Here is a 27191-nt window from a genome sequence, read left to right as displayed (position 1 = left end):
ATCTTAAAGTCACATAAATAATCTTTTTACGTTGCAATAAACAGGTTCATTAAAAACCTTGTTTGTTACGTGAAACATTTGTGTCCAGCTAATCATGTAGTTGTTTTGTAACAATGCCATCTTTATTCGTTAGTGTTATTAATTAGCTTTTAATCGAGGTCGCATTACTTTATATACATATGATTTATGAATATATTAAGTTGAATGATCACGATAGTCTTTATAACTGTACTTTGTCAATTTAATCTGACAGTAAACAGTTGCAGAGCTCAAATTATTTTTATTAGGGTTTAGTAAAATTAACTACACCCCAATCATCTTTATCTTGACACATTTTTTAATACATTTTATACTACTACTACTAATAATAATAATACTATTAAAATAAAAGAAAACTTACCTTTTTTCACTGTTTCACTGTCTCAGAAATAATGCTGAAATCTGGAACTCATGTCGGAAGTCGTGTATGAAGAGACAGCCACGATGATTGCCGCAGGGGAATTGCAGTCGTTTGTCCCGTTTGGCCGTGAGCACTGTAGGAACCATCCAAATGCTTTCAACCTGCAGCTCAGAGAGCTCCAACCTGCCTCCGAGCTCTGGTCATCAGATGGTGCCGCTGGCCTGGTAGGCTCCCTGCAGGAAGTTAGTCTGCAAGAAAGAGAGAGGGTGAGATTGAATGGTCATCCCTCTTTTGCACTTGTTCAATTTTGTTAATTTTATTAATATTTTAATGATTATATTTATATAGTTCTTAACTTTGCACCAATTGAATTTATAATATTTCATGTTTTGTGCATCTTAACTGATGTGATGTAAATAATAGGAACACTGGCAATTAAGAAAAGGCAGCACTGGTTTCAAAGAAGATGATGTGGAGTTTGAAGAAGAGCTCTATGCGGCAGGCAATGTGGTTGTTTGGAGCAAAGGAAGTCGGACACAAGCCTCCAGTGTGTACAAGGCCTTCACTGTCGATAGCCCAGTGCAGCAGGTCAGTTACTTAAGTTATTTCATGACCAATGATACCAACCCTTTAGCAGGTGTTTTAAACTTTGTTAAATAATATTTACATATTCTCACAACATCCAAACTTAACTAGCAGTTTCTGTCAGGTATGCACACAAACAGATGTAATTCTTGTCTAATCTCTCTGGTGTGGCCTTTTTAAATTTTGGGGTTAATGCTTTGTTTTACTGTCTGCAGGTTCTATGGTGCAACTTTGCAGTTCCTCACAGCACTGATGGTACTGTATCATTAAAGATGTTTTTTTTTAAAGACCCACTCCGATCATATTTTAATCTATTGTGTTTCCAGTTGTCTTTAATTATGATTATGTTGTTTTTAGTAAAAAAAGAAAAAAAAAGAAGAAAAAAAACTGTCATTTTTTTGGACATACGTAGTTCATTAGAAATTAGCATCTGAGTTGTGGGGGGGACTACTGGCACTCACAATGTTTTCAATAAAGAAATGCCCAGGAATGCATTTTTGAGCTTAATTTTCTTAATATAGGTCTTCCATCGTCAAAACAATGCCACAAGAAGATGTTTCATTTCATTTTCATTTCATTTCATTTTCATTTCATTTTCATTTCATTTTCATTTCATTTTCATTTCATTTTCATTTATTTATTTGTTCCTTTCATGAAAATTGATGTCCAAATGTTTACATGTTTGTCTCACATATTGAACATTTTCATGATTAGAAGGGAGCAGAATTGAAGAATACAATTCTTATGTTAAAAACATTGAAAACATAATTTTCATCAGGATAGGTCTTTAAAGGCGTGCCTTTTCTGTTGTGTCAATATTCCCATTATTATGCAAACTAAAACCTTTTTTTTCTTCAGAAGAAGATTTTGAACATACAGTGTGTATCGTCCAGAGCAGCTGTGTTAACGTTCACAGTGTGACTGGAAAGGATTTCCTCTCACCACTGCCTTTTCAGGTGAGGGGTAGACTTGCCTTTTGGGTTAAAATCATCAGCAATTTAGCAAATTATTTAGATTTATACGTTGTTTTTTTTAAATTAACTATGCATTACAGTAGTTTTAGGCAGATTTTGACGAGTTAAATTTTGTATGTATTTCTCATCTTCTCTCCAGGTATCAAACGCTTGGGCAACACAGTTTGGTTTGTTATTAGAGAGGAAAAGCACAGCAAACGACACTCAACTTGGCTCTCCTGGGTAATGAATGCACTGCACACTCAAAATGTTTAAATGCACAAGCTTAAGGCAAACAGGAAAAGAATGGTTATCCAAACACCTACACAAGCTGTTAGATTCAAAATTTCAAACGATGTGTAAAAAAGCCTTTAAACTGCAGAATACTCTGAAAACGCAGGCATGCACTTCCATCTTTCTTTGCTGCTGATTTTCTCACATATAAAGGTTTTTTGTCTTACAGAGAAGCTTTGCCTACATTATTCAGCATGCTACATCCTCTAGATGAGATTGCACCAGTGGTGTGTAGGTCTGGAGGTAGGTAAACACAATCTTAACTTGTTTCTCTCCTCATTTCTTAAATCATGACTTATTTTAACACAATAATTGCAGGCTTGATTCAGGGCTCCTGTGTACAGTATGCATGTGACTCCACCATGAAGGTCCTGTTCACTAGCAGCCAGCCCTCTATGGTTGTATCCTACGACCCCATGCAGGGAACACACTCTGTCTGGGCTTTGCGGAAAGTTACACACGATGTAAGGGATCTCTCTGAGATTCATGAAAACTGAAATCTGTACTGCTACTAATTTGACTATTTTTATCAGGAACGTTCTACAGTCTTGAGATATCCAACAGAACCAGGTGGGACACTGCTGGGTCTAATGGCTTCCGGATTCCTCACCTCTCACTTGCGTAACACGTCTCGCCTTGATTCACCTGGTGGCTGTGGGGCAGCTGGCGGCCCAGGAACAGGATCAAGGTACAGAAAAGGAAATCATGGAAATACCTCAGAAACTTTATGCAATCTTTTTTGTGTTTTTGACATTTTGTTTGGATTGACCATCTTTTTGAGCAGTACTTGGATCTGAGTTTGAAGTGCAGCAGGTTGTCTTGACCAATTTTACATGCTGATGCATTGATTTGCTGCCTTGTTAACATTTTCTGTTGGAGACACGTGAACAGGTGTATCTTATGTTGTGGTATCAGAATGGAAATTATACGTTTGTGGTTTTGAGGCAGATCTTGTTTTAACTTTGATGATGAAAATTAAATAAATTTTCTAATGACAATTTTTTTTTATGTTTGACCCTTAAAAGCATGTCTAATTTTTCTTGTTTTGCTGTTTGTCCAGTTTTGCTGTTGGCTCTCCTTTGCACTACAGCATTCTGCACAGTCATCAGAGCAGGATTGTGACATCTTCACCTGGAATACACTCCAGAGTACATTCCCCAAACATTTCCAACATGGCTGCATTAAGGTGATTGAAACTTAATTTTGGATGTATTGGTCAGATAATTGCTGATGGGGTAAACGTTAAGCAAGTATTCTTACAATAAGGAAGTCAAGCATGTTCCCATGTGTCTGACTTATTTTTGTTAAATATTTGATTATTTCTCCATGTCCTTTCATCTCAGCCGTGCCCACTCTCCAGGGATGGCAGCTCCGTCCTTTACGGGGGCGGCTCGATTCAGCCAGTCCTTTAACAGCCCAAATTCCAGGGGGCACCATGGCTGTTTACCCTCTCCTAACAGCACTTTGAACGAGTCAATGCTGGTGCCGGAGATGGAGCCCATCATACCCAACCTCTGCATGGAGCAGCTGTGGAGTGAGACTGTCACTGCAGGCTGTCACAGGTAAGAACAGCAGTGCAGTCTTCACATGCCTTTAATTAATTTATGGCAATGACTGCTACTAGTTGCAATTCTTAAGTGTATCTTAAGTGTATCTTTTTCTTCTGATGGATTGTTTACTATTTCTTAGTAGCTTTTTCCAGATGCGGATTCCTCCTAAACATAAACTCAAGGGAAAATACCTCTCTCTCTCTCTCTCTCTCTCTCTCTCTCTCTCTCTCTCTCTCTCTATCTATACATATGTATAATGTATATAATTCAATTACCATTACATATGGTAACTCTCAGACTATCATACACATACATTTTTTTAAGTTAAACAAATTTTAAGGGCAAAAGATAGATCAAAAATAAGTACAGTGTTCTCTTGTTTATCATGGTGGTTACGTTCTAAAGATGATGTGCTATAGGTGTATGCAAAGTAGGATTATATATGTTTTAAGGCTGTAATACCCTTCACTACACACTGCATTTTTCTAAGACAGACATTAACATTTTTACTCTTCTTTCTCGTTTAAACTCTCAAATTTCAAACCTTTGTGTTTGAAAAATGCAACTCTGGCGAGTTGAACACATTCTGAATAGGAGACAGAGCATGGAGGAAATTGATTGACAAGGCCTACAGCCAATCAGGATGGAGAACACAGTTTGTTGTGGAATAAAGAGAGCTCGCAAAAGCACATTGTAAAAAAAATCTGTGAAATAGCGAGAAAAGTGAACTACAATAAAGCGAGGGAACACTGTAACAAGCATTTGTCTTCTATCACAACCTTTTTATTTTCCTCTATAGGTTCTGGGTTCCTTTTGTAGCTGTTATAGTACAATTATGGTGCTGTTGTCTCAAATGAATAATCCTTGTCCAGGGAGATGAGCAGCCAAGCATCCAAAGTGTTTATTACTTCTGACCTCTGTGAAAACCACTACCTCTGTTTCCTGGTGGAATCTCATCAGCAGCTCAGGTAAACAAATACAACTTTACATCCTAAAGATTTTCATTGCTGTTGCACCTTAGAGGCAATTTTTTGAGAAAATGGTAAAATACAAAAATGTTTTTTGATTAAAAATGAATAACTTCTGTAACATCCTTCCCCTAATCAGGTATCTTTCATTTATCATTTTTTTCCACAGATGCGTAAAATTTATTGAAAGCAACGATTCGTCTCAACTCATCTTCCCCTTCGTCACAGCAATTCCTGCCAAGGATGCAGAACCTTTGGAGGTATGAATTCATATTTTTTTAAAATTTGAATTAAATATGATCAGTGTTTGCACCTTCTTTTTAATGTATTTTTCAACATGTGTTATACCTGCTTTGTTACTGACTAAGGTGAGGGTATTAACATTCATGCTACGGTACTTTAAAAGTGAATAAGATCACCTTTGTTTCCTGATCTGATGCTTGGTTTGTACTTCAACAATTCTTCCTAATACAGCACGAGCCCGTGCCATGTGGCCTGTAGAAAACATCAATAAAAACAGTTCTACTTTGGTTTTGATGGAATGAGGTGAAAGGGTTTAAGTAATTTATCCTCAATTTTTGATTAGAATTTGTAACTGTTGAAATTCAAAAGTTGAATTGGTTTTGACTAAACCAGGAGTCTAAAACCTTTAACACTAATAAAGGAGCAATTTAGGCCACTTTCTCACTAAAACCCAACCAGAACCAAAATCCTGCTTCACCATTAAAAATTTTTTAAATTCTTTTGTAGCCAATTTATTTATAAAATAAAGCTTCTAAATATAAACAATAGTTACATTTTAACAATGTTAGACTTTTTTATATATAAGACTTTAAAATTGTTTTACTTTTGAAAGTAGCGCGTACAGGTTCCTTTCAAAATAAAATACACCCAGTGTCAAATAAGATCCTCCTGCTGCTGCAGATTTACTTGAATTAAAAATGCGAAAAAGCGAGTCCAACATGGTATTTTCTTATTTTTATGACATTGGTGTGCTGCCATTCTTTTATCTTTGTTTACTATAGAAAACAACAATGACAGTTAGAATTCTTAAAAAACATCTATACATATAAATACAATTACAGTATGTATTTTAAGAACTTTTCCTCTGAATATTAACTAGATACTGTTGTGCAGCAGAAAATAAGATTGTGCGCTGTTTGTCTATTCTAATTATAAATCAATTCAATAGTAGATTAAACCTTTTAACCAGTTATCTATCTGACATGTTAAAAATCTAAGCACAAAAGGCAAAACTTAATTAACCAAAAACAAATTAACCAAAACTGCAGACCCATTATTTGCATTTTTCTTTAAAGCCAAAGAGCCACAATAAGTGGATAAAAGAGCTGCATGTGGCTCTGCATGTATATGTTTTAGACCCCTGAGCTGAACAATCTGCATTAAAGTGTTGATAACTAAGTTAGATTGTTTGACTTTCTTTGAGAACTGCATGTTCTTTTTCATCCTCAGAGTATAAATGCCATGTTGGTTCTGGAGGCCTGTGGTAGCTTGGTTCTTTACACAGGAATCACCAGGGTAAGTGTTGCTACATGATAGCAGTTTAATACAAAGATGCTCACATATGAACCGTTCCTTTAAATCATTGAGACGGGATCTCTGTGTTGTGGTCTTAAGTTTGGTTTGGTTTTGTGCCCCCTAGGTCAGTAAAGTGTTCGTCCCTGGCCTTCTGTCACCTTCTTTCAGTTTAAGTAGCCAGACCCCCCATCTGAGCACACCTCTGGAAAATGTTAGCACACCTGCTAATTCCAGCCACAGACACATTCAGAGACTTGAAGAGGTACCAGCTTATGCTGCAATTTTACTGTTTGGTTTTGCCAATATGCTTTTGGATTTTTTTCTTTTAAGTTACGAATTAAAGTATGGAAGTTTGATTAATCTTTTCCTTTATGTATATGTTATTTTCTCTGAAGTCACTAAATATTATTAAAATGGTATGATGTCTGTTTTTCTTAGGACAACATGCCTTCACCCCTATCAGATGGTAGAGGTCCAAACATCAAACACCATGAGGCTTCATTTTTAGAAGATTACATCTTTCAGAAAGCTACACCTAACATTCAAACTTTGCGGGATCCTGTCTTCAACAGAGTGACTCTGGTAGATCTGTTTTTGTTGTTTGGATTAGTATAAAATCATTTATTTTTTATTTTCTTTAAAAAATCTTCCCTCCCAGAGAGTTTAATTAATTACGGTAGTTCTCCTATTTTCTAAAAATTGCCAAATAATATCATTAAGATCTTAGAAACCAAGCTATGCATTACTTTTACTTTTGAAATAATTCTATTAATTTTCAGACAAACTTTTGTTTGTATGGAAAGAACTCCTAATTACTAGTTACTTAAACTAACCGTGCTTTGGTCTGTTTGTAAAACTAGTTATAAGATCTGCTTTACTTAACTATCGGTTTTGAAATTAAATTTGAATTGATTCAGTATTTAGTCAGACTTCCTCAGGCGAAAACAAGACAATGCAAGGCTGTATTTTTAATTGTTTTATTAAATGTTGTTATTTTAATTTCTCATTTCATTTCAGATGTAGCAATTTAATTAAGGAAGAAGTAAAAGTAATGTAGAAGAGAACAAGAGACATAAAGAAATCAAAACAATTATTTTTTCAAATACATTTCTATATCTAGTTTCTTTTTTTCTTTATTTTTATTTTTATCTTGATGTGCCATGGGGAGTTGCATAGTTGTCTATCTATTAAAAACTTAAGTCTATTACTTTTCATAGCTTTGTTTATATTTCTTAAAAGGATATAATTTATTTCCAAATTTAGTATTTGTTGCACTCATCCTATTCAGTTAATTGTTATGTTCTGGAATAGAAATGTTTAACTGAGGTTGATCCTTTTTTTCTTCATAAACATGTACATATAAAAAGTATTTTAGTAGTAGTGAAAATTAGACTATACCAAAGGAGGGGAATTTCCCATATTTTTTATTTTACAACCTACATAAAACAGTAGTTTTTCAACGTTTCCTCTCTCGTCAGCACCATGTGTCACGTGCACATTCATGTGAAATTCTGACCAATTTGTGAATGAGAACCAGGAAACAAATCAGTGTTTGTGGCCTCTGGGTTCGTTGAGTCATTATTCATTCCTTAAAGCCCCAGGACCGTAGAAAATGACGCTGACACTTCTTGCTCGCACACAAATTGCCATAAAATCTTCAGTGAAAAACTGTCAAACAGTCTTCAGGCTTTTGCTCTTTTGACTCTGTTATTTGCCATCTCTTTGAGGCATTGACACATCAATCTGATGACTAATTGTTGCCAGTGCAACTCAGTTGGGATTTTCAGAGCATGGAATTTTTGCAGATGGATTCATTCGTTTTGCTTGGTTTAAATTGCCGGAAACATAAAATGTTGACACTTTAGGATCCAAAGTGTCCTTTCTGTAATGTTAGGACGAATTAATTTGGTTCTTTATTTTATAAACATCCACATTTCTCATTAAATAACCCAACTCTCTGCTAACTTTTAGCATTGCTCTATTATTCACTGAAATATGTATTTTAAAGTAGTATCACACCAGAAATTTATAAATTCAGTAAAATATCCCCTTTGGGTTGTTAACAGTTTACCGTAGTTAGAACAGTTATTACTTTGTGATAAGAAATTATCATTAAGCTTCTTAAAGCAAAGAAATGAACAGCTATAAAATCAGTGAAACTACAGCTGGGGTTACCAAATGGGTGGCCAAATGAACTTTATGTGCAATATTTTTCCATAATTATGTCTTAAATAAAATCTTATTTCAATTGTTGTTTCTGTTACCTTGTTAAAGATTTATTTTACACATAAATGTTTTTTATAAAAGCCTTGACTACTGTTTTCATGCTGTGGTATTCCATCTGCCATCCAATCGGATAGTTTCTTACACAAGACATTTCATTTTTCATGTCACAATTGGAAAAGGACAATTGTTTAAAATCAAATTGAGGAAGGAATAATTCAATTTAGCTGCTTTGGTTACGGGCTGCACTTTTAAAAAAGCAGAATGCTGTGACATGCTGCTTGTAGAAACTAAATTATCCTGTCATGACATTGTTATAAATCTGAAATATTCTTGGCAAACTCATCTGCGTTTGTGTGATGTTTCAAGGAACTGAGCAGTGGTTCGATGCTGAGGATCTCCATCCCTGAGATTGCCACGTCTGATTTGGGTAAGCGAACACCCACGCTGGGAACACAGATGTATTTTAGACTTACTGGTTTTTGTTGGTTGGGAATGGTATCTGTTGTTAAAATGTTTAGTTTTTCCATGTGACCACACACTTACATGACTGAGTCACAGCACTCAGGTCATTGAAATTAGGTTTGAGAGCCGCTCTGTGTTTTCAAAATGACGTATAACCCTGTTATATTGAGGATACCCTTAAAAGCCTCTAACACACAAACACAGATGTGCATGCACCAAACCATTATTAATGATTAATGCACAATCCAAGTGTCCATATCTCTGATAATTTTCAATTAACAAAGGACTGTCACATCTTTTACTGTTAATTATTAATCATTATTACAAAAAAAGAACGTTTTTGCTGTTGTATAGTTTTTGGGTTTGATGAAATGACTTATATTTTTGGTAATGATCACATGTTGTTGTTTTTATAGAATAGGTACATCCTTTATATTTTGAAATGTTCACCCGTATCTGAATCACTGTTACTCTCTTTGGGTGATAGTTTATCAATGGATTATCTTTATTAAACACTGTGATGTGTGCACATCTATGTGTGTGCACTCTAGGCAATTTAAAGAAAAATAATTGAAAAAGCATATACACAAAGATGGTAAAATCACAATTAAATAAATGAAAAGATACTTTCTATGGTTTGTACATGCTCATTTAAAATCTTTCTTGGTCACTTTGAGTTGTTGTCTCTGCCATCCTTACATTCTTCTTAGACTTGCCAAGCACTGTGCCTCATTATTTAGTAATCGATCGTGCGGATGAACCTTCCTCCCTTTAATTAAATGGCATTTATCCACCTATCCCTTGACCTTTCCTGCTTTGGGCGTCTAATTAAGATAGCCGGGTAATGTGGACTACAGAACTGATTGGTCAGAGATGTAAGGGGACATAGGTTGTCTAATTATTCTTGTGGAGATAATTTTTCAATTTCCTTTTTTTGTTTTATCTCAAAGTTAGGTTTAGATTTTTTGGCACAACTGAATGGATGTCATCAAAAACTGTGTATTCTAAAATCTCTCTGTGTATATAAATTCTATGTATATTTATTTATATATTCTAAATATTTGTTATTTATTATGGTATTTTCAATTTCTGGACATATAAATCCCAACTTTGAATGAATATAAATTAGGTACCATTAACACAAAATCTGCAATGGCTAAGCTTTAAAATAAGATGTGAATGACCATTTTTGAAATGAGGTGGCAGAAAGTCACACCCTATCTGGATGGATATTTGGTTTTTTGGCTTATAACTTCTATATTAACACTAACTTAAAATTCAAATCCCTAAAGTAAACAAACTGCATTTTTAGGAAAGAAAACTGAGTATTGCTGAAACAAACATAAAGAATCCTATAAACCTAAAGTATTTGAATCTGTCTGATTTTCTGCCAATTTTTTTTTTTTGCTCTGAATGTCTTTCAGTGAGGAACTGCCTTCAGGTGATTCGCTTTATTCTTCCCAAGGAAGTAGCCATGAAGGTCAGTGGAATTTGAGTTGCTGCAATACTGTTGACTAAAATGTGTTTTTTGGTCTATCCTGAATCATCAAAACTTCCACTGTGCATAAAATATGGAGGAAAGAATTTTTGTTTTCTGAAGAACTTAATGGTTCAATAAGCTTTCCTTGAGGAGTGTGTTTTTGGGTGCTTTGCTAACTTGTATGTAAAATATGCAGGTTTTGGTAAAGTGGTACAACATCTACAATGCCCCCGGTGGTCCCAGTGCTCATGCAGAATGGAACCAGTTTGTCACATGTTTTATGGCGTTGATGGGCTACAACACAGAACGCCTTTCGTGGACCCAGCATGTGAGTCAGGCTTTTTTATTTTGTTTTAATCTCAATTGGCTTTCAATGCTGTGAGCATATCATATGTTATTTGCAGCTGGTGTACCATAAGTCTAATTTCATCTGTTATATGACAGCTTGTGCCTTGATCATCTTCTTTGTGCATTGCTCTCTTCCCAGCTGCATTTTGAAGTTCCTCTTTCACCTGTGATCGCAGCCAAGAAGGCTCGACCTTCAGACGGAGGATCTGATGAGGTTGGCCACCAAACTGAAATCCTATATATGACACTAGATTTACATTTAAAGTACCACACCCACCATCTTTTGATCTATTGTAAAAGAGATCCCAGTGTTTTTTTTTAATATGATTATGCCGTTTTTAGCCAAAATAAAACACGCCTCTGCTGATATCCCATCATCCCTTTGTTTACACTCTCTCCTGCTAGCTCACAGACCCACACAACCCCAAGCTAACATTAGTGGTGCCGCAGAAATGTTGAGCAATATTGAAGATATCCAGATGTACAGTTTTAAGCTGGATGCCAGCTCGGTCGAAGAAAATTTAAGACGTTAATAGATGTATTTGTCTGCAATTGAATGCATCAGAATGTCATGAAGTAGAGAAACTGAAGCCTGCACATTTCAGTTTCTGGACTTTTTCAAACAGCACTTTTCCGTCTGCTCATGATTCATCCCTATTTAAATAAAGAAATACTCAGAAACTCAGTTTTAATCTTAAATTCTTTAGTCCTCCACCTTAAGAAAATGCTACAAGAACATGTTAAAAACACCAAAAACACGATTAGTGTTTAATGACTGCAGTACTATTAGTCTGTTAATCGTTAATAGGAAAGTGTAGAATAATTACCACATAATCACTGCCTTTTGTCAAAACTGCATTATAATATTTTGAAGAGAAAAAGAAAGTTTATCATCCTTTGATTTAAAAACCAGATAAGCAAAAAGGAGAGAATATGTTTTGACCATTAAAGTTAAATACATTAACTTAAAGTTCTTGTTCAGAACATGAAAAAAAAAGCATTTTTCAATTAATTTTATTTGCATTTGTGATTATTATTTGCATTTTTTAAATTGATATATCATACCCATTATGATATATTGTTTTATCTTGGTTTCTTTTTCATAAAGATTAACATTTATAACTTAATTTCATTTATCATTTGTGATCCATCTTCTTAATATTGTTTAGTTTTTTAAATTACAATTCTTTTCAGTTGTATTGTCTGAGAACTAATCTTATTACTATGTAACTGCTTTCTCTGTAGGACTGGGACTACTTGATGGCTTCCCATTACCACCAGCAGATGACTTCCCAGTCTGCTTGTGGTGCAGCAGAAACCAGCGGGGCTAAAAATAGCATCAGCACAGACACTGATAGCTTGTCCCCTGTATGTATCCATTCTTGGCAAATCTTTGTACTTTAATTGTATTTACGCAGTAGGATGGCAAGGTTTTTACATTTTTAGGGGAAAGCCATGAAGGAAATTGATTTACCGGTAGTTTGTTTCCCTTTTATTGTGTGGAAATCATTTTACCTCTTCTCTCATTTTTCATTTTTCTCCTGCATTGTTTTAAAATATTCTGAAAGTGGAATTACTTTAACCAATGAGAGACCTAAGAATGTAAGAAAAAACCTTTTGATTAGATTTTTATTTAAAAATCTAAAGTCTGTTGTTTTCAATTTTGCTGAATTGGTTTGAATCATGCAACAAGACATGACGCAATGCAAAATGTACAAACCTTGGTTTACACAATTAAAAACTTAATTTAAAACAAATAAAATGTAAGAAAAACATAAATAAAGATTAGGTACATATACACAACAACAAAAGAAGAAAGATAAAACATTTTGTTCTTGGTTTTTCTTATTTTTTTACCTATTGGTCTGATTTTTGGTGCCACTATTTATCACATTTTAAATGAGCTGTCATATCTACCGTACTTAATACAAAGTTTATATACATCTTTCTTATGGCTGACACCCTGAAATGCATCATATTTTTTGGAGTATAAGTCGAGGCTTTTTGCATAATTTTGCCCACGAACAACATAAAATTATTTATTCTTTATTTTCTTGTGTTTTGTTATATTAGACTGTTTCTTGAACTTATTCGTCTTTATCTCAAAGAAACAAATTTTAATATATATTTTCATGGTAGAGTTATTTAAATTTCAAAATGGTTGTATATATTTTATTGCTTTGTCCCCTTCTCCCATTGTTTATTTATTTGTTTCCAATATCTTCCCATTTTCCTTTAGGCATCTTCTCCCTCCAGTCAATCTTTTAAGTTGGATAGTTCAGCTCTTCTTTTCCCTCACATTCCGGCACTTTTCTACGTACTCCACCTGCTCTATCAGGAGCTGCAGCTGGACGAACTCCACCGTGCCAGGGCTGCCTCTCTAGTCTGCCTGCTTCAACAGCTTGCCAGGTGACTGCCACAGCTCTCTTCTCCAGAGCACAGAAACATTTGTTTCTCCTATTGCGGAGCAACAAAAATTGCATTTGGCAGGCACTAAACAGTGAATCAAGTGTTCAACTCCAAGTTTACAAACGAACACGGACACTAAAGAAACAACACTTCCGGTAACACGAAATGTTACCAGGCAGCGAGGGAACTGTGCAAGTAATTAAAACAAATACAGCCCGTTCAATTGTTCCCCTTACAACATTGAACTTTTGCAGCAACAAAAAAAGTGGAACATGGCTCATTGTTTTGGGTTTACTGTCACACAAAATCCCGGCTCTTTAGTGGGGCATGCTGTGAAATAAACTTCAACAGATTGTCAAGTGACCACTGGGACTGGTGATGATGATAAGAACACAATAGATGGAGTGGGAAAGTGAAGCACCCTTCAGGGTAATTGGCCTGTATTGTTGGTGTGTGGGTTGGCTGTGGATTTTTACAGTCTTTATTCACTTGTTAAAGATGGGGGGTTATTGTTATGAGTTCATGGCATGGGAGACATCATTGTATTTAAACATTGGTTTTATTTACCAACATCAACTTGCATAAACATGCAGAGCTCTAAATTGTCTACATTTGAATATATTTTTATTATTGTTCATCTATCCAGTTTTGCGCCTGCTGTGTCCGGTTTTAGATTTGTAAATTGACTGAGTTCTGTTTCAACAAGCACATCAAAAACATTTTCTCTTTCCATTTTAGCTTTAGTGAGACACAATATTCCAGTTGAAAACATGTAACTAGCAAAGATTTAAATCTTTCTGCAGCATTCTTGCTGCAGAAAGGTTTAAATCTTTGAAACAAAATAAAGTGAAAAAGGGTTAAAGACTTTGTCATCTAAGTCTAAAAGTTAAGCAACCCTTCTTTTGTTAATTTCTTGTAATTTTACAGCTTGCGGATACAAAGGGCTTATTACTAATACTGAATGCCTGCTTTTAACAAATCTTACAAACTATTCAGCTTTACATCAGTGGCTAAATAGTAATGATTCACTGGTGCTAATAACTTCTGGATTCTGTTGAAGCCAAAAAGAAAAAACAAACAAGTTAAATGTCACAGATGCTGTTTGAGAATGTCAGGCTATTTTGGGTTATTGTCGGTGGTCTGCTGCATCTTAGTGACCACTTGTTCATTCACAGACACTATACATCATCTGACATGGAGTAAAACTGATGTTTGTGTTAGTGGAATAAAAATAGTCACTCATTGACAATCTTTTCAATTATATATGGTTGATGGATGACCTGCAAAGTTCTTTTATTTTTGTGACACATGATTGTTTTTGTTTGTTATTTCAGAGACCTTCAGATGGATGAGTATCTTGATCTGTACTGGAGAGACTATCCATCATTAATCAGCTGTTTCACTGAGAGCTGTGTCATTGACCAGGGTAAGACGTACTAATGAGTGCCGAAGAAATAAAGATATTAAGTAAAATAAGAAATGATTAACTATCTACCATGCTTTCTTGTGCTTTTATGTATTAATTGTAGTTTTTATCAACAAAATTAAACCTATATGTGCGACCAGTAAGATTGTTTTCATACATTTTTTTGGAGTTGCTTAAGTCTTTGTGAGAATAAGTTTGTATTCATAACATGGAGCTTCTTCATGCATTATTTTGACTTTCTCTCCCTCTTTCTTAAAAAACTCCTCCTCAGCTCTGATTGGTCAGATGCAGCATCCGTCATCAATGAGTTCTGAGCCTCCATGCATTTTTAGCTGGCTTAGTAACTGCCTGAGAGGGGTGAAAAACCCTCCCTTCCCTTACCTGCCCGGCATCTGTCAGCGGACCAGGCTGTTGGTTCTGGTACGGTCAATGCGTCTTTGTTTTTATAAGCAATCAAAGAAATCCAGAAATCCATCCACTAGTGTTTCAGGAATGAATTAACATGTTTTAAAAACATGTATAGATAACACATTTTCAATAACCTGCTTTCTTAAAAAGCTCTTTTTAAGTAAAACCGGCTAGTGTTTGATTAATTAACTGATTCTATGGTTGTTTAGATTTAACTTGGTTAACACTGATCCTTGTTCCTTCTGCTCTAATGCTATGTTAACACCGGAACGCTCTAAAAAAAGAACGCTCTAAAAGCGCATTCTTGAAGATGCTTTTAGCAAATGGTGTTCACTCTGGACTGTCGCTACTCACTACTAATGCAAACACCTACAGTTGGAGGAGGCTTGGTGTGAAACGTTGAAGTGGTTCAAATCTTGCTCCAGGCTTTGTTTTTCCCCCACTCTAGTTCGCCATATGAAAAAACTTGGTGTCATGCAATTCTGGCCGGGCACAGACCGCAATTGTGAATTTCTCCCCCATGATCCGTTTGAATTAAAAAAGATTTCCATGAATCAAAAAGGATGCCATCCATAGGTTACTACCAAACGTTTTCAACGTGCGTTCAGTGGACGTGCATTTTTTATGTGGACCCTGAAAACCTAAAAAACCTGCATAGGTTTTTTTTGCTCACGAACACGAGTTCTGAACACAGAATCTCAAACATGCACATGCGCCCGTTTACTTACACCTTTCATTGAAAGTGGTCGTTTGAACTGGTGTGAATGTAGCGTAAAGCTCAGTTTCTGCAGTGGTCACACCACCAAAGAACAAAAGATGTGCATCCCATCAATGTGCTCTTTTTTTTTTTACACATCAAACAAGCATCACACCTGGCTGTCAATATTTTCTAACCTCTTTAGATTTTTGACTCCCTTGAGTGAAAAAGAAGGACAGCTGCTTTAACCTGTAATGTACAAATGTTCACAATATAAAAGTGGAGAATTTTATTATATTTGATGCAAACATGCAAATAAACATAATTTGCCACAAAATGGTGATTTACAAATCTAGAAGTGACTATTTTTGGGAATATAAATGCCATCTACGATGTTAAAAGACAGACATACGTTTTACAAATGTATTTCCAGTTCTACAAATATAACTGACACATACAATACTTGTACAATAGCTACAAATATGATAATTGTCTTTGTGCTTTTCCCCCCTTTGTTTTCTAACAGAGTTATGCTCTATATGTCAATGGAGATGAAAATGCCACCTCAACAGATGTATCAAAGTACATTGTCAAGGCTTCTGCAGGTATGTGTTACTGTGGTTTTTGAGCACAGAAAGTTTTCAGCTAGTTAAGTAACCTTTTCCTCCACCAAAACTCTTTTTTTATATCACCAAACTTATTATATGGTAAATGTTTGTTAATGTTGATTTTAGCCAAGTTAAAAACAAAAAAAAAACATACAAAGCAAAATTATAGAAACCAACCAGAAAAAAGACAAAAAAACACAACAACATATTTTTACTAAAAGAATCTACTCTCAAGACTTTCTGTAGAATGGTGATAACACAAGCTTTTGAGATAAATAATTGGTAAATAAGTGTATCATGACTAAAACTAGTTCGACATCAGACGCTTTTAGGCATAGCTATCAAGGAGCCCCTTGTTGTTTAATGTCAATGCCAGCTGAAGCGCATGATCTTAACAAACAACTTTTGTTACCTGGCAGTGTTATGGTTCCCTGCTTCAGGGCTTGCTAGCACTGCTGTCTTTCCATGTGACAAAACGGCAATAACTGAATGACAGTCACTGCTGCCGGTATTTTTTTGGTCTGCCATGGTTCTGTCTGAACCAGAGTGTACCTGTCACTCCATGACGTTGGTGCACCCGGAGCGACTTTCATGGTTGCCCCCTCATGGAGTTGTAGTGGCAAAACTAACAAATGCCCTGCTATCCTGAGGGTTTCATGAAAATGGTTTCATTTGACAACTGAAAATTGATATTTTCGTATTTCTCAATGAGCCAAAAAACACAGCTGCTTACTACACTGCTTTCTTTTTCTTTCTTTTCTGTTTATGTATTTTTAATTCTTGTTGTTTTAGGGCTGAAGTTCTGCACAAGTGAACCACACATCAAAAGGTAAGAAAGACTCAGCAAAAAGCAAAAAGGCTCAACTAAGAAATCTTTTTTGTTTGTTTTAGTTTTATGTAATAAATATACGCAATGAAATTAAAGCTAGTTTTATTGTTTGATAGTTTTAAAATATCTCTTTTTTATTCTTAAAAGATCAGTTAAGACTAAGAAGAAAGAAAAAGCCTTTTTACTGAATATTATTGGGTTAAATGATCTGAATGAAGTGACAGGTCAGGGTTGTTATCAACTAAACTAAGATGGACAAATTTGTAAAAGGGGATATCTCCTACTGTTGCTTAGTTCTTTTTTTCATCTGCTCACTGTTTTAATTGTCTTTTGTTTTTAGACAGAACAATGTGAAAGTTAGGGTTTCCAGTGAAGGTTTAGCAGAGCAGTTGGTGGTGTGGCTCACTTCAGAGGGTAAGAGAAGCATTGTTTTTTTTAGTATAATCATACTACAGTGTTTTAAAATTCAACATGTTTCAGTAAAAGTTGTCTTTAAACTGAAGTTCACAGGACCATTTCTTGTTCAATGTCATGTAAGCAACCTTAAGTATTCATGGCCATATTTTACGATGGAGTTTTAGGTCCAGTTTTCAACCATTTTTTTTTTTTAAATTACGACTTTAAAGTCCTAAATTTACGAGAAAAAACACCAAAGTTTTTGTTTATCTGAGCCATGCTCGAAGATGAGAGATGTGGAATGTTTTGTGAAGCTTTATTTCCAGATATGTTTCAAAAACAAAGGGCTCGCTCGCCGTCATGTGCACAAGAAACACCAAAGGGGAATGAAAATGGTGTTACACACGTCTCCTCCTCCAAAGGAAACCTTTCGTTTTAACACAAAACAACAAAAAGGAATTAAGATAGTCTATTGTATTAGCAAACAACATTCAAAATGCCAAAAACTGGCCCTCTTCAGACGTCAGCATCACACAGACTCGGAGGAGATCTTGTCTTTCGTGGAGGAAGAAAGGATTGGAAGTGGACAGCTGCAGGGATACCGATGGTTTCATCAACAGGCTGCAGAGATTCTGGAAGCTGTAAATCAAACCAAAGAGCTTCCACGCGTTTGTAATAAATCAATAAACATTCAGCTTACCTGTTCAATTGAGTTTAGTCTGTCTGCTGACTTGCTTCACTATATGCTCATTTCACTTTAATAGCGTATATTTATGAGAAAAACGTTGTATATTTACGACTTTAAATCTTGAAATATTACTTTTTTTTGGTGGCCCTAAAACTATGTCGTAATATTTATAATTTCACATATACAATTTAAAAACAATAATAACGTATAAAAGTTTGCTGATTTTGAAATGTTTTAAAGCAAAACTTGCTACACGATAGCTTTTCAAACTTAAACATGTCTTAATTTCTTTTTAACCTCTTGATGTCCAGATCAGCTGCTACATGTTGTCTGTCTCTGTCTCTGGCAAGGTTTCACACTGAAAGACTTGGAGTCTGTCCCTTTTGGTGTGGCTTTGCCTATCAGAGAGGCCATCTATCGCTGTCGAGAGAAGCCCCGCTCTGATTGGTCAGAGGAAGTCTGTTTGCTGATTGGGAGACAGGACTTGACAAAACAAGCTCACAACATGACTCTAGCCAAGACTAAACCTGTAAGTTTGGTGTGAATTTAAATCTTCAGGTAATTTTAATGGTAACATTGCAGACGCAGTATGTTTCTGACTGCTCATAAAATTCTAAGTGAAGCTGTATTTACTTAACCAAAATTTAAAAGCGATCACATTCACATAGATATGCCTTCATCTTAAAAGCTGTGTTCTTAAACTTTAATAAGGGGAAACAATGTTTGTGTTGATGTATAATAATGTTGTTTAAAGTGTTTGCAAAAGACTTTAAAAAAAACAACAACATTTTTTTAATGTTATGACTTTTTGAATTTCCTAAATAGGAACAAAAAACAGATTTTTACCAATAAAATGGTCAATTACCATGCCCTCGTATCAGTTACATATTTCTAAGAAAATATAATTTAACATAGACAAAAATGTATGGTATTTTTCTCTAGAAAATCATCCATCACATATGATTGTACGCATTACGTCATGCATTTTTAGATGTGACGTTTTTGCTTCCAGTCTGTAGGTTCAGGGCTGTCACTGGAGCCTCCTGCTACAACAGAGGCTGACGAGGAAGAAGATGGGATGTCAGACATAATTCAAGAGGTAATTGAATCATTGAACATGAAGTCTTTGGTCTTACCTCAGATATTTTCTTTTCTAGCTTTGCAGAGTATGCATGTTTTTTGTAAATTATGCTGTTTTCTGAGAGATTTTTCTACCCTTTTCTGTCTTCAGGTCACAGGACTAATTTGGAGTCAGGATCTTCGGGTCCAGGAGGTTAGAAGGCTGCTTCAGAGCTCCAGACCGGTACGAGTCAGTGTTGTCCAATTACCTGAGGTTTCTGACCATGAGTACATAGAGGAAAAAGAAAACAAGTGAGTAAAAATAAGGCACTTTCTTTTCCCCCTTTCTAATACATATTTAAAAATCTGTCTTTTTTTTTTAGTTGCATTTGATTTTAAGCTGATTTAAGTTCCATAAATTTCATTTTTTGAGCTAGTTCTGTTTTGTCTCCTGACCTCAGACTCCTGCAGTTATGTCAGAGAACCATGGCTCTTCCAGTTGGCAGAGGCCTCTTCACACTATTTTCCTATCACCCTGTTCCCACTGAACCTTTGCCTGTGCCGAAACTGAATCTTACAGGTAACACTATGATACAAAAACTACAAAAATTCTCGCCTTGTGTTATACTAATGTCATGATATAGTTTTATGGTATTATTACTACCACTATCTTATCTTAAAACCATTTTATTAAGCCATATTTTATTAAGTTTTATTGATAAATAGATGCATTTGCACATAAATTACATGGAACACTACAGAAAAATTAAGTCTAAAAGAATGAACAAAGAAGTTATGTGAAGGGAAAAGGACAAACAAAATTCCTGAAGTTACATTTAATATAGCTGTAATAACTTGTAAACTTTGTATAATTGTTTTCCTGTGTCCATTGTGCAACTAAAGGTCGTGCACCTCCCAGGAACACCATGGTAGATCTTAACAGTGGAAACATAGATGTTCCTCCAAACATGACAAGCTGGCCCAGCTTCCACAACGGAGTAGCAGCTGGTCTCAAAATAGCTCCTGCTTCACAGGTCAGCATGAAACCAGAGCTGCACTGTCTTCATCTTCATTAACTTCTATGGTCACCTTAAAGATTACTTTATTATCCAAAGACACAAAATGAATTACAAACATTGTAAATGTCTTATTTTGGCAATGCTTATCGTAGTACCGGTACTTTGTCCTCAACTTTGGGCTCTAATCCGTCAAAAAACTTTATTTTTGAGATTTTAACATATTTATGTTTACCTATATTTTTCTGACTATAAATAAGCCACTTTGGAGCATGAGCCGCAACAGCATAATGAAGAATAAAGTCGTAGTGGAGTATAAGTCATACTGTTAGGAGAAAAAATGTAATGTTTCTATACAAATCCACCAAGCCAGGTGTAATGCCACTTTCACACTGAACGCCATTCACGTGTCAAATTCACATCTAATGCTTCTGTTTTGATGCTCGTCAAATTTAATGCTCAGTACTTGCCAAAAAATGTGTTCATAAACTAGACACTCCTGTTGCATGTCAAATCAAATGTTTAGCCTCACGAAAGCATGGACTGTATTTCTCATTCGCAATGGATGTAAGACACGAATGGAATTGATAAATCAAGTTTATATATTTCGAAGTGCTTTCCAAAAGCTTTGGTAAACATGTCAGGCATCATGAGAGCATTCAGTCTTTTTTTTGTTTTGTTTTTACGTTGAGATTTAGTCTGAATGACAGCTATAAAGCTGATGGGTTTGTTTTTCATTAGTAGATTTTCAAATGCGCATGCCCGTTTTGAATTGGTTATTCCGTATGTTTTTTAGCTTGTAAGTTCGTAATATAACACTTTTGGAAGATATTGTTATATATAAATAGGAAGTTGTTTAAATTAAGAAAAATTCTTTCTTTCTTTTATAAATTTTATTCTTTTCTACCAAGGTGGAGTCAGCCTGGATTGCTTACAACAAGCCAAAGACCCCTGAGCTGGCGAATGAATACGCTGGCTTCCTCATGGCTCTGGGACTCAATGGACACCTCACCAAACTGGCCACATTAAACATTCACGACTACCTCACCAAGGTATGCTTAATCCCAAACACTCAACAACTATAGGACTCTTTCTGTCTTATTTTTTTTGGTTTTTCCAATTAATAAAGAATTGAACAAGTTTATGTTTTTTCATTTTACTTCAACTGGCACCCAAAAGTAGATGCTGGTTGATCTGAGCTCCCTTAGTGCTTAATTTAAAGTAGGTCGTGAATTGCTGTAGTTTACAGCACAAGGACTCACCAGCTTTTTAAGTTACGTTTTATGCGAATACACATTGATTTATTTTAATTATCTTACAAATTCAAAACCATATGCACACCTTTCTCTAGATGAGTGTAAATGAGGTTAAAAAGCCCTGGCATTCAGTCAGAGTGAAACTCAGCCTTCTGAGAAGTTTGAAGTGAGATAAGCCTTTCCTACTTTCAAGTGAGAAAACAGGATGTTGCAAGCCCAATCTCATTTATGCTCAATGAAGAAGATGACGTGAAGTACACGCTCAAGACTGATTAAATTGAGGTCAACATTTTTAAATTTGCGTTGCTTTCACTTTTTGCCAATTATCTTAAAGGCGGTGTATCAATCTTTACGTCTTTAAAGAGATTGGAAATTTAAAAATATTTCCTTATCGGTTGTTTTTCAGTGATGCAAGATAAGAAAAAAATTATTTGTTGTTTGACAATAATTGATGGTTTAGCCTTGAAAGATTTAAAACCCTTCTTATCTGGTATTTCAATTGAGCACAAATGTAATTGTGCAGGTTATACTATCAAATTAGCTCTGAGGTTTTATTTAGTTTGCCATTGGTTATCTATAAAGTCATTTTTAATTGTATTTAGTGAATTGCTGTGACATGGAGGCTAATGCATCAGCATAAAGTAAATTGCTTTTTGTACTATCCAAAAATACACAAAACCCACCCTGATATCTTCAAAAAAATATAGTAAATATTTTTTAAAGTTTAATTAGTGATTTTGTGACTTGAGAGACATGGAACAGGATGAATGCTAAAAAGGTTTCATGTTACACACAGCCTGCAGTGAGAACAGGAGTTATAAACTGGCTAACTTTTAAGCTTTTTCATAGCTGGTGGTTTTTTTCTCTCGCAGTAAGAGTGAAATTATGCAAATGTGATCGGTTCTTTAGAATTGTTAGTTGCTGTTGTTTTAACAATGAAAAAGGTGCCTCTTTCCAGCAAAGCATCCAGCAGGAGGTTTTGCTAAACAAACTAAATCAGTAAAACTTATTTAATGTCCCCTTTGTGTCTTGACATTTTAATCTGAGCTGGAAATTTAATGTTTAGATTATTAAACATAGTATTTGATCTGTTTTGTCTTGTTTATTTTTACCTTTATAGATGGAAAACATAGGTACATTTCTTTATATTTTCAAGGTGGTGCACATGCTCATAAATATCACTTTTGGAAGACATTGTTATATATAAATAGAAAATTGTCTACTTTTTAAGGGTCTAATATTTATTCAAGACTTTTGAATGAATTGATCTCTAATAGCAATTTATATTTGTAAATAATTTGACAAAAACAGTCAAACCTGCCACAAGATTTATTGATAAAATCTTTAAATGTTTGCCCTTTTTGAAAAGTCAAATGAAGAGACTTTTGGGTAAACGAAACTTTAAAATGTTACATGAGGCAAAACTTAACTGTCTAACTGTATAAAGTAAATGCCTAAAGTTTAAGTATGTGATTATCTTTTACACATACTACATTTAAGTGAACACCGAAACAAAAACTGAAAACAGCTCTCATCATGTACAAAGCCAGATACAACTTACTTCCAATAAACTTACAGCAAATGTTCAAAGACAGAGACGGGAGTTACAATCTAAAAAAAAACTGAATTTCAAAAAGCAGTGCATTCGAACAGCAAAAAAGAAAATGTTTCTATCTAATTGTGGTGTGGATTTATGGAATGGATTGGATGAAGGTTTAAAACAAACCAAAAGTTTACATGCATTCAAAAAAAACCTACAAGAAGTCAGTAATAGTACTGTATAAGGCCAGAAATGATTAATTAAACAAAAAATGTCACTTTAGCACAGTTGCAATGCAGAATTGTATTGTAAATGTTTTGTAACTATATGTAAATAGCAGTACGCGTGTTGAATACGCACATCATCAGGTTTTGTAAAAAAGGGTGGGAGCAAGATTGAACTTCAACCCAACCTTTTCATGCACACTGTATTATTTTATGTCTTTTAAAAGGAATGTGTGTTGAATTTTCACTTGTGTTTGAAATAAACTAAACTAAAAACTAAAAAAAAGACCTAAATAATAAGAACAAAGGTCCGCTTTGATTGATATCATTGTCCGTTTTGGTCAGATATATTAAATGTAAAGAGAGGCGCCAAGGGTGACCCCTGCTGTCTGAAGAGAGAAAATAAATATATGATAACTTGAAAAGGAATGTATGGAGTGATATTTGTGCCACCGCATTGCAAACAAAACTTTTTAAGTAGCGGATAAAAACATTAAATATTTGCTTTCCAAAAAATTAGTTTTTCTTTTAAAAACCTCTTTTTGGTTTTCAAAAAATATTTTTCAATATCAAAGATAGGAAGAAAGCGAGATGAGACACAATGCATGTGAAAACATTTGTGTTGCTGACGCACAAATATTTTTTTAAAGTAAATATTGAAGGTTTTTATCTGCTACTTAGAAAGTTTTGTTTGCAATGTGGTGGCATAAATATCACTTCATTGAATGATCCTTGTGTTAATCCTTAATTATGATAAAACCTTTCTTTAATGGTTCACCCAGATTGTGCACAATTACAATTGATATGTAAAATGAATACGTAACTCTTCTTTCAGCTCTATTTTGTCAGTGTACTGAGGTGCGCATAAGCGCAACTTAATCATTGTGACACAATTTGGAATTTTAGTTGTCACCTTCAGTTTGGACAACAAAGTTTTAGTTGGGGTCATTTTCTCTGGGAATAATTTGTTTCTACAATAGGTTTTATTAATCACTTATCGATGAAATGTCTTATAATTATTGAATTTATTTTAATTTTATTTTGGAGCCTTTAGTGGTTATAAAAGTGTCAATAACGTTGTATGTTTGTGTTGTTATATGTCTCATCTGCTTTGTCATTATGATGTCAGGGGCATGAGATGACCAGCATTGGACTCCTGCTGGGTGTGTCTTCCGCCAGACTGGGCACCATGGATATGTCAATCACTCGTTTGCTCAGTATCCACATCCCTGCCCTTCTCCCACCCACCTCCACTGAGCTGGATGTGCCTCACAACGTTCAGGTGCGAGCCTGGGGGCACTTGGCATAACACTCCAAACTGGACCATTTTAAATTCTACTTCTTGCTTTTCTTAGGTCGCTGCTGTCATCGGCATTGGGCTTGTGTATCAGGGAACCGGACACAGACACAATGCAGAAGTCTTACTTTCTGAGATAGGTCTGTTTTTATGTATGTCTACAGTCACTTTTAAAACAGAAACCTTTGAAAGCTAAGGTTATTTTTTGCAATTTACCCCCTGCCCTTAAGCTGTTTAGTTGACCTTAACTCATGATAAATCCTTTAGAATGCTTCCAAACATATCATGCATCAACAAAGAAATAAAAATCCTTTTTTATCCCCATATGTGATTGTCAGGCCGGCCTCCTGGCCCAGAGATGGAGTACTGCACTGACAGAGAGTCCTATTCACTTGCTGCTGGATTGGCTTTGGGCATGGTCTGTCTGGGGGTAAGACACACAAACAAAAGAACTTGGGTTCTCAGAATCATTTTATTGTCGTTTGCACAGCTTTTACACTGACCTACAGAAATTACTTTCCAGTACAACCCGAACAAGATCAACAAATACACATATACAGTTCAGAGTTGACTGAGGCTGCAGCAATAAATGTGCTGCCTTACTAGGATGGGTGTAGATGGGTTACGAATGGGGAGGGTGGGGGGCATTGGTGACAAAAACAAGTTGGATCTCAACACTGTTTGTTACAATGTGTAGATACAAGAAAAAAACGACACCGTTTAAACACATATTCACAAGACAACACAGTACACGAGGAGGGTGGTGCGGGGGGCAGTGCTAAGCGCGTCTCAGGCAGTGTTCACAGGGGGCAGGGTGATGCCAAGGTCGGGGGGGGGGGTGAGAAGCAGCATCAGCCTTCAACACAACAACGATTTTCACACTCTGGAAGCGAATATCTTGTTTTGTTGGAGCCAAGGACAGGAGTCCTCAGCTCAGAGGGGGGGGGGGTCTGATTAGATTTTCCCGGCGCCAGCAGGTTGTTTTCTCTGCCGGCTGAGTCCTTGACTGGTCTTGCAGTTTGAGGCAGATTTCATCAGAAAAAGTGGTCACTTTGGACAAGACTGGCCTCAATTCGGGCAGAAACCTGCTCCCATTTGGCATCCATCTTCTGCATATGTTCAAAGATCGTGAGCATCCTGCTTAAGTGGGCAAGACAAGCACTTGTGAAAGTTTCTCGTACTGAGTCTCTCCTCCCTGAAGAATCCTTCCACAGAGCTCGGACGAATCGCCTCTCTCCGTCTTTCGCTCCCAGACTGCCTGATAAATCAGAAATCCTCAGATTCCAATGAGGAGGAATCCAATTATCATAAATCAGAAATCCGAATAGGTACACAGTCAGATAAAAAAGGTTACGATTTTTTAGTACTTTATTAGTATTACTTTTGTTAACAATAAAAGCTAGTGGAGTTTTTTGTTGTCTTTCCTCTCTTTAGAGGAAAATGTAGACGTTGTCAGAAGTTTAAATACAAATTATGGTTATGTCATTGGAATTGCACAAGTCACGTTTTATTTTTGAGCTTCTCTTTTTGTCCATTGATATTTCAAACCACTATTTCTTGCAAAATCTGAAATCTGTCTAGATCTAGTCACATACACGAGGATTGACTTATAAATTCTTTCTTAAAACTAAACAGTTTCTTATTTCAGACTGTTGAAATTTGCTGAAATCATCACATTGTTTTTCTTTAGAGGAACACCAGTTGTAAAGCACAAAGTCTGTGCCTCTGTCCCACTTGTTTAATCCAGTTTAAGTCTTTCTGTTATTCACCACCTTTAATTTTTCCTATATCAAGTGTTTTTTTTTTTTGTATAAAATGTTCTGGGACTCTGCTATCTCAAAATTGTCTTCATATCAATTTTATTCTATCATATGGGATTTTTCTCTCTCGGTCCATACTCCCTCTTCTTTTTTTTTGTATTTTTCCAGCATGGAAGCAACCTTATTGGGATGACGGACCTAAATGTTCCTGAGCAGTTGTATCAGTACATGGTGGGGGGGCATCGCAGAGCTCAAGTTGGGGCCAATCGGGAGCGACACAAGTCTCCCAGCTACCAAATTAAGGTAACCAGAAGGTTTCTATAGCTATATGTTGCCTTTCTCCTATGAATAGTTAATTTTTCATGAGTCTCTTAAAGTTATTGAATTTAGTTTTTTACACTCACTGCTCACTTTAAGTAATAAAAATGCACTGTGTAGAAACCATTAGCAGCCGCATTTTCTCACATTTCGCAGAAACACTATTACTGATTTGTCAAACAACCACTGGTTGTGCAGCGTAAATACAATCAGCTGCAAATAATTCTTTCTAAAATTGGATTCATTGAACTCCAGATTTTTAAGGCGGTAAATATTTAGAACAATTTCTGTTCTTCTTCTGTAATGCGTAAGACCACAGTGCTGCACCTAAATGCCTTTAAGAATGAAGTTAAAAAAAATATGCTTTTTTAAATTAAACAATAAAAATAATCTAAACTCTATCAGAACCCTCAAAGGCTGTTATAAGCAAATCTGATTTAATTACAGAGTAAATA

General features: G+C 35.4%; 1 protein-coding gene across 2 annotated transcripts in view; it reads left to right on the top strand.

Annotated features, from left to right (window-relative positions):
- The window catches only part of anapc1 (anaphase promoting complex subunit 1), a 42993-nt gene that overhangs the window by 379 nt on the left and 15423 nt on the right, over positions 1-27191 (top strand). For both annotated transcript variants that reach the window (XM_011484270.4, XM_011484269.4), the window contains exons 2-37: positions 427-666; positions 824-988; positions 1201-1240; positions 1844-1941; positions 2099-2181; positions 2402-2475; positions 2551-2696; positions 2766-2920; positions 3293-3418; positions 3576-3794; positions 4655-4750; positions 4920-5010; positions 6224-6289; positions 6414-6551; positions 6728-6871; positions 8882-8942; positions 10402-10457; positions 10654-10785; positions 10945-11019; positions 12051-12173; positions 13045-13214; positions 14549-14640; positions 14912-15060; positions 16272-16350; positions 17146-17182; positions 17523-17596; positions 18617-18795; positions 19279-19365; positions 19498-19637; positions 19787-19905; positions 20229-20359; positions 21253-21393; positions 24491-24643; positions 24717-24798; positions 24997-25088; positions 26587-26721. In XM_011484270.4, the coding sequence (XP_011482572.1) occupies positions 451-666; positions 824-988; positions 1201-1240; positions 1844-1941; positions 2099-2181; positions 2402-2475; positions 2551-2696; positions 2766-2920; positions 3293-3418; positions 3576-3794; positions 4655-4750; positions 4920-5010; positions 6224-6289; positions 6414-6551; positions 6728-6871; positions 8882-8942; positions 10402-10457; positions 10654-10785; positions 10945-11019; positions 12051-12173; positions 13045-13214; positions 14549-14640; positions 14912-15060; positions 16272-16350; positions 17146-17182; positions 17523-17596; positions 18617-18795; positions 19279-19365; positions 19498-19637; positions 19787-19905; positions 20229-20359; positions 21253-21393; positions 24491-24643; positions 24717-24798; positions 24997-25088; positions 26587-26721 (4164 nt within the window). In that variant the 5' untranslated portion in view covers positions 427-450. The remainder of the gene's footprint in view (positions 1-426; positions 667-823; positions 989-1200; positions 1241-1843; positions 1942-2098; positions 2182-2401; positions 2476-2550; positions 2697-2765; positions 2921-3292; positions 3419-3575; positions 3795-4654; positions 4751-4919; positions 5011-6223; positions 6290-6413; positions 6552-6727; positions 6872-8881; positions 8943-10401; positions 10458-10653; positions 10786-10944; positions 11020-12050; positions 12174-13044; positions 13215-14548; positions 14641-14911; positions 15061-16271; positions 16351-17145; positions 17183-17522; positions 17597-18616; positions 18796-19278; positions 19366-19497; positions 19638-19786; positions 19906-20228; positions 20360-21252; positions 21394-24490; positions 24644-24716; positions 24799-24996; positions 25089-26586; positions 26722-27191) is intronic.

Source organism: Oryzias latipes, chromosome 15 (genome assembly GCF_053564925.1).
Source record: "Oryzias latipes strain Hd-rR chromosome 15, Olatipes_Hd-rR_3.1".
Classification (NCBI taxonomy): Eukaryota; Metazoa; Chordata; class Actinopteri; order Beloniformes; family Adrianichthyidae; genus Oryzias; species Oryzias latipes.
Note: the sequence above shows the minus strand (reverse complement) of the source record. Positions and strands in the feature narration are given on the sequence as shown.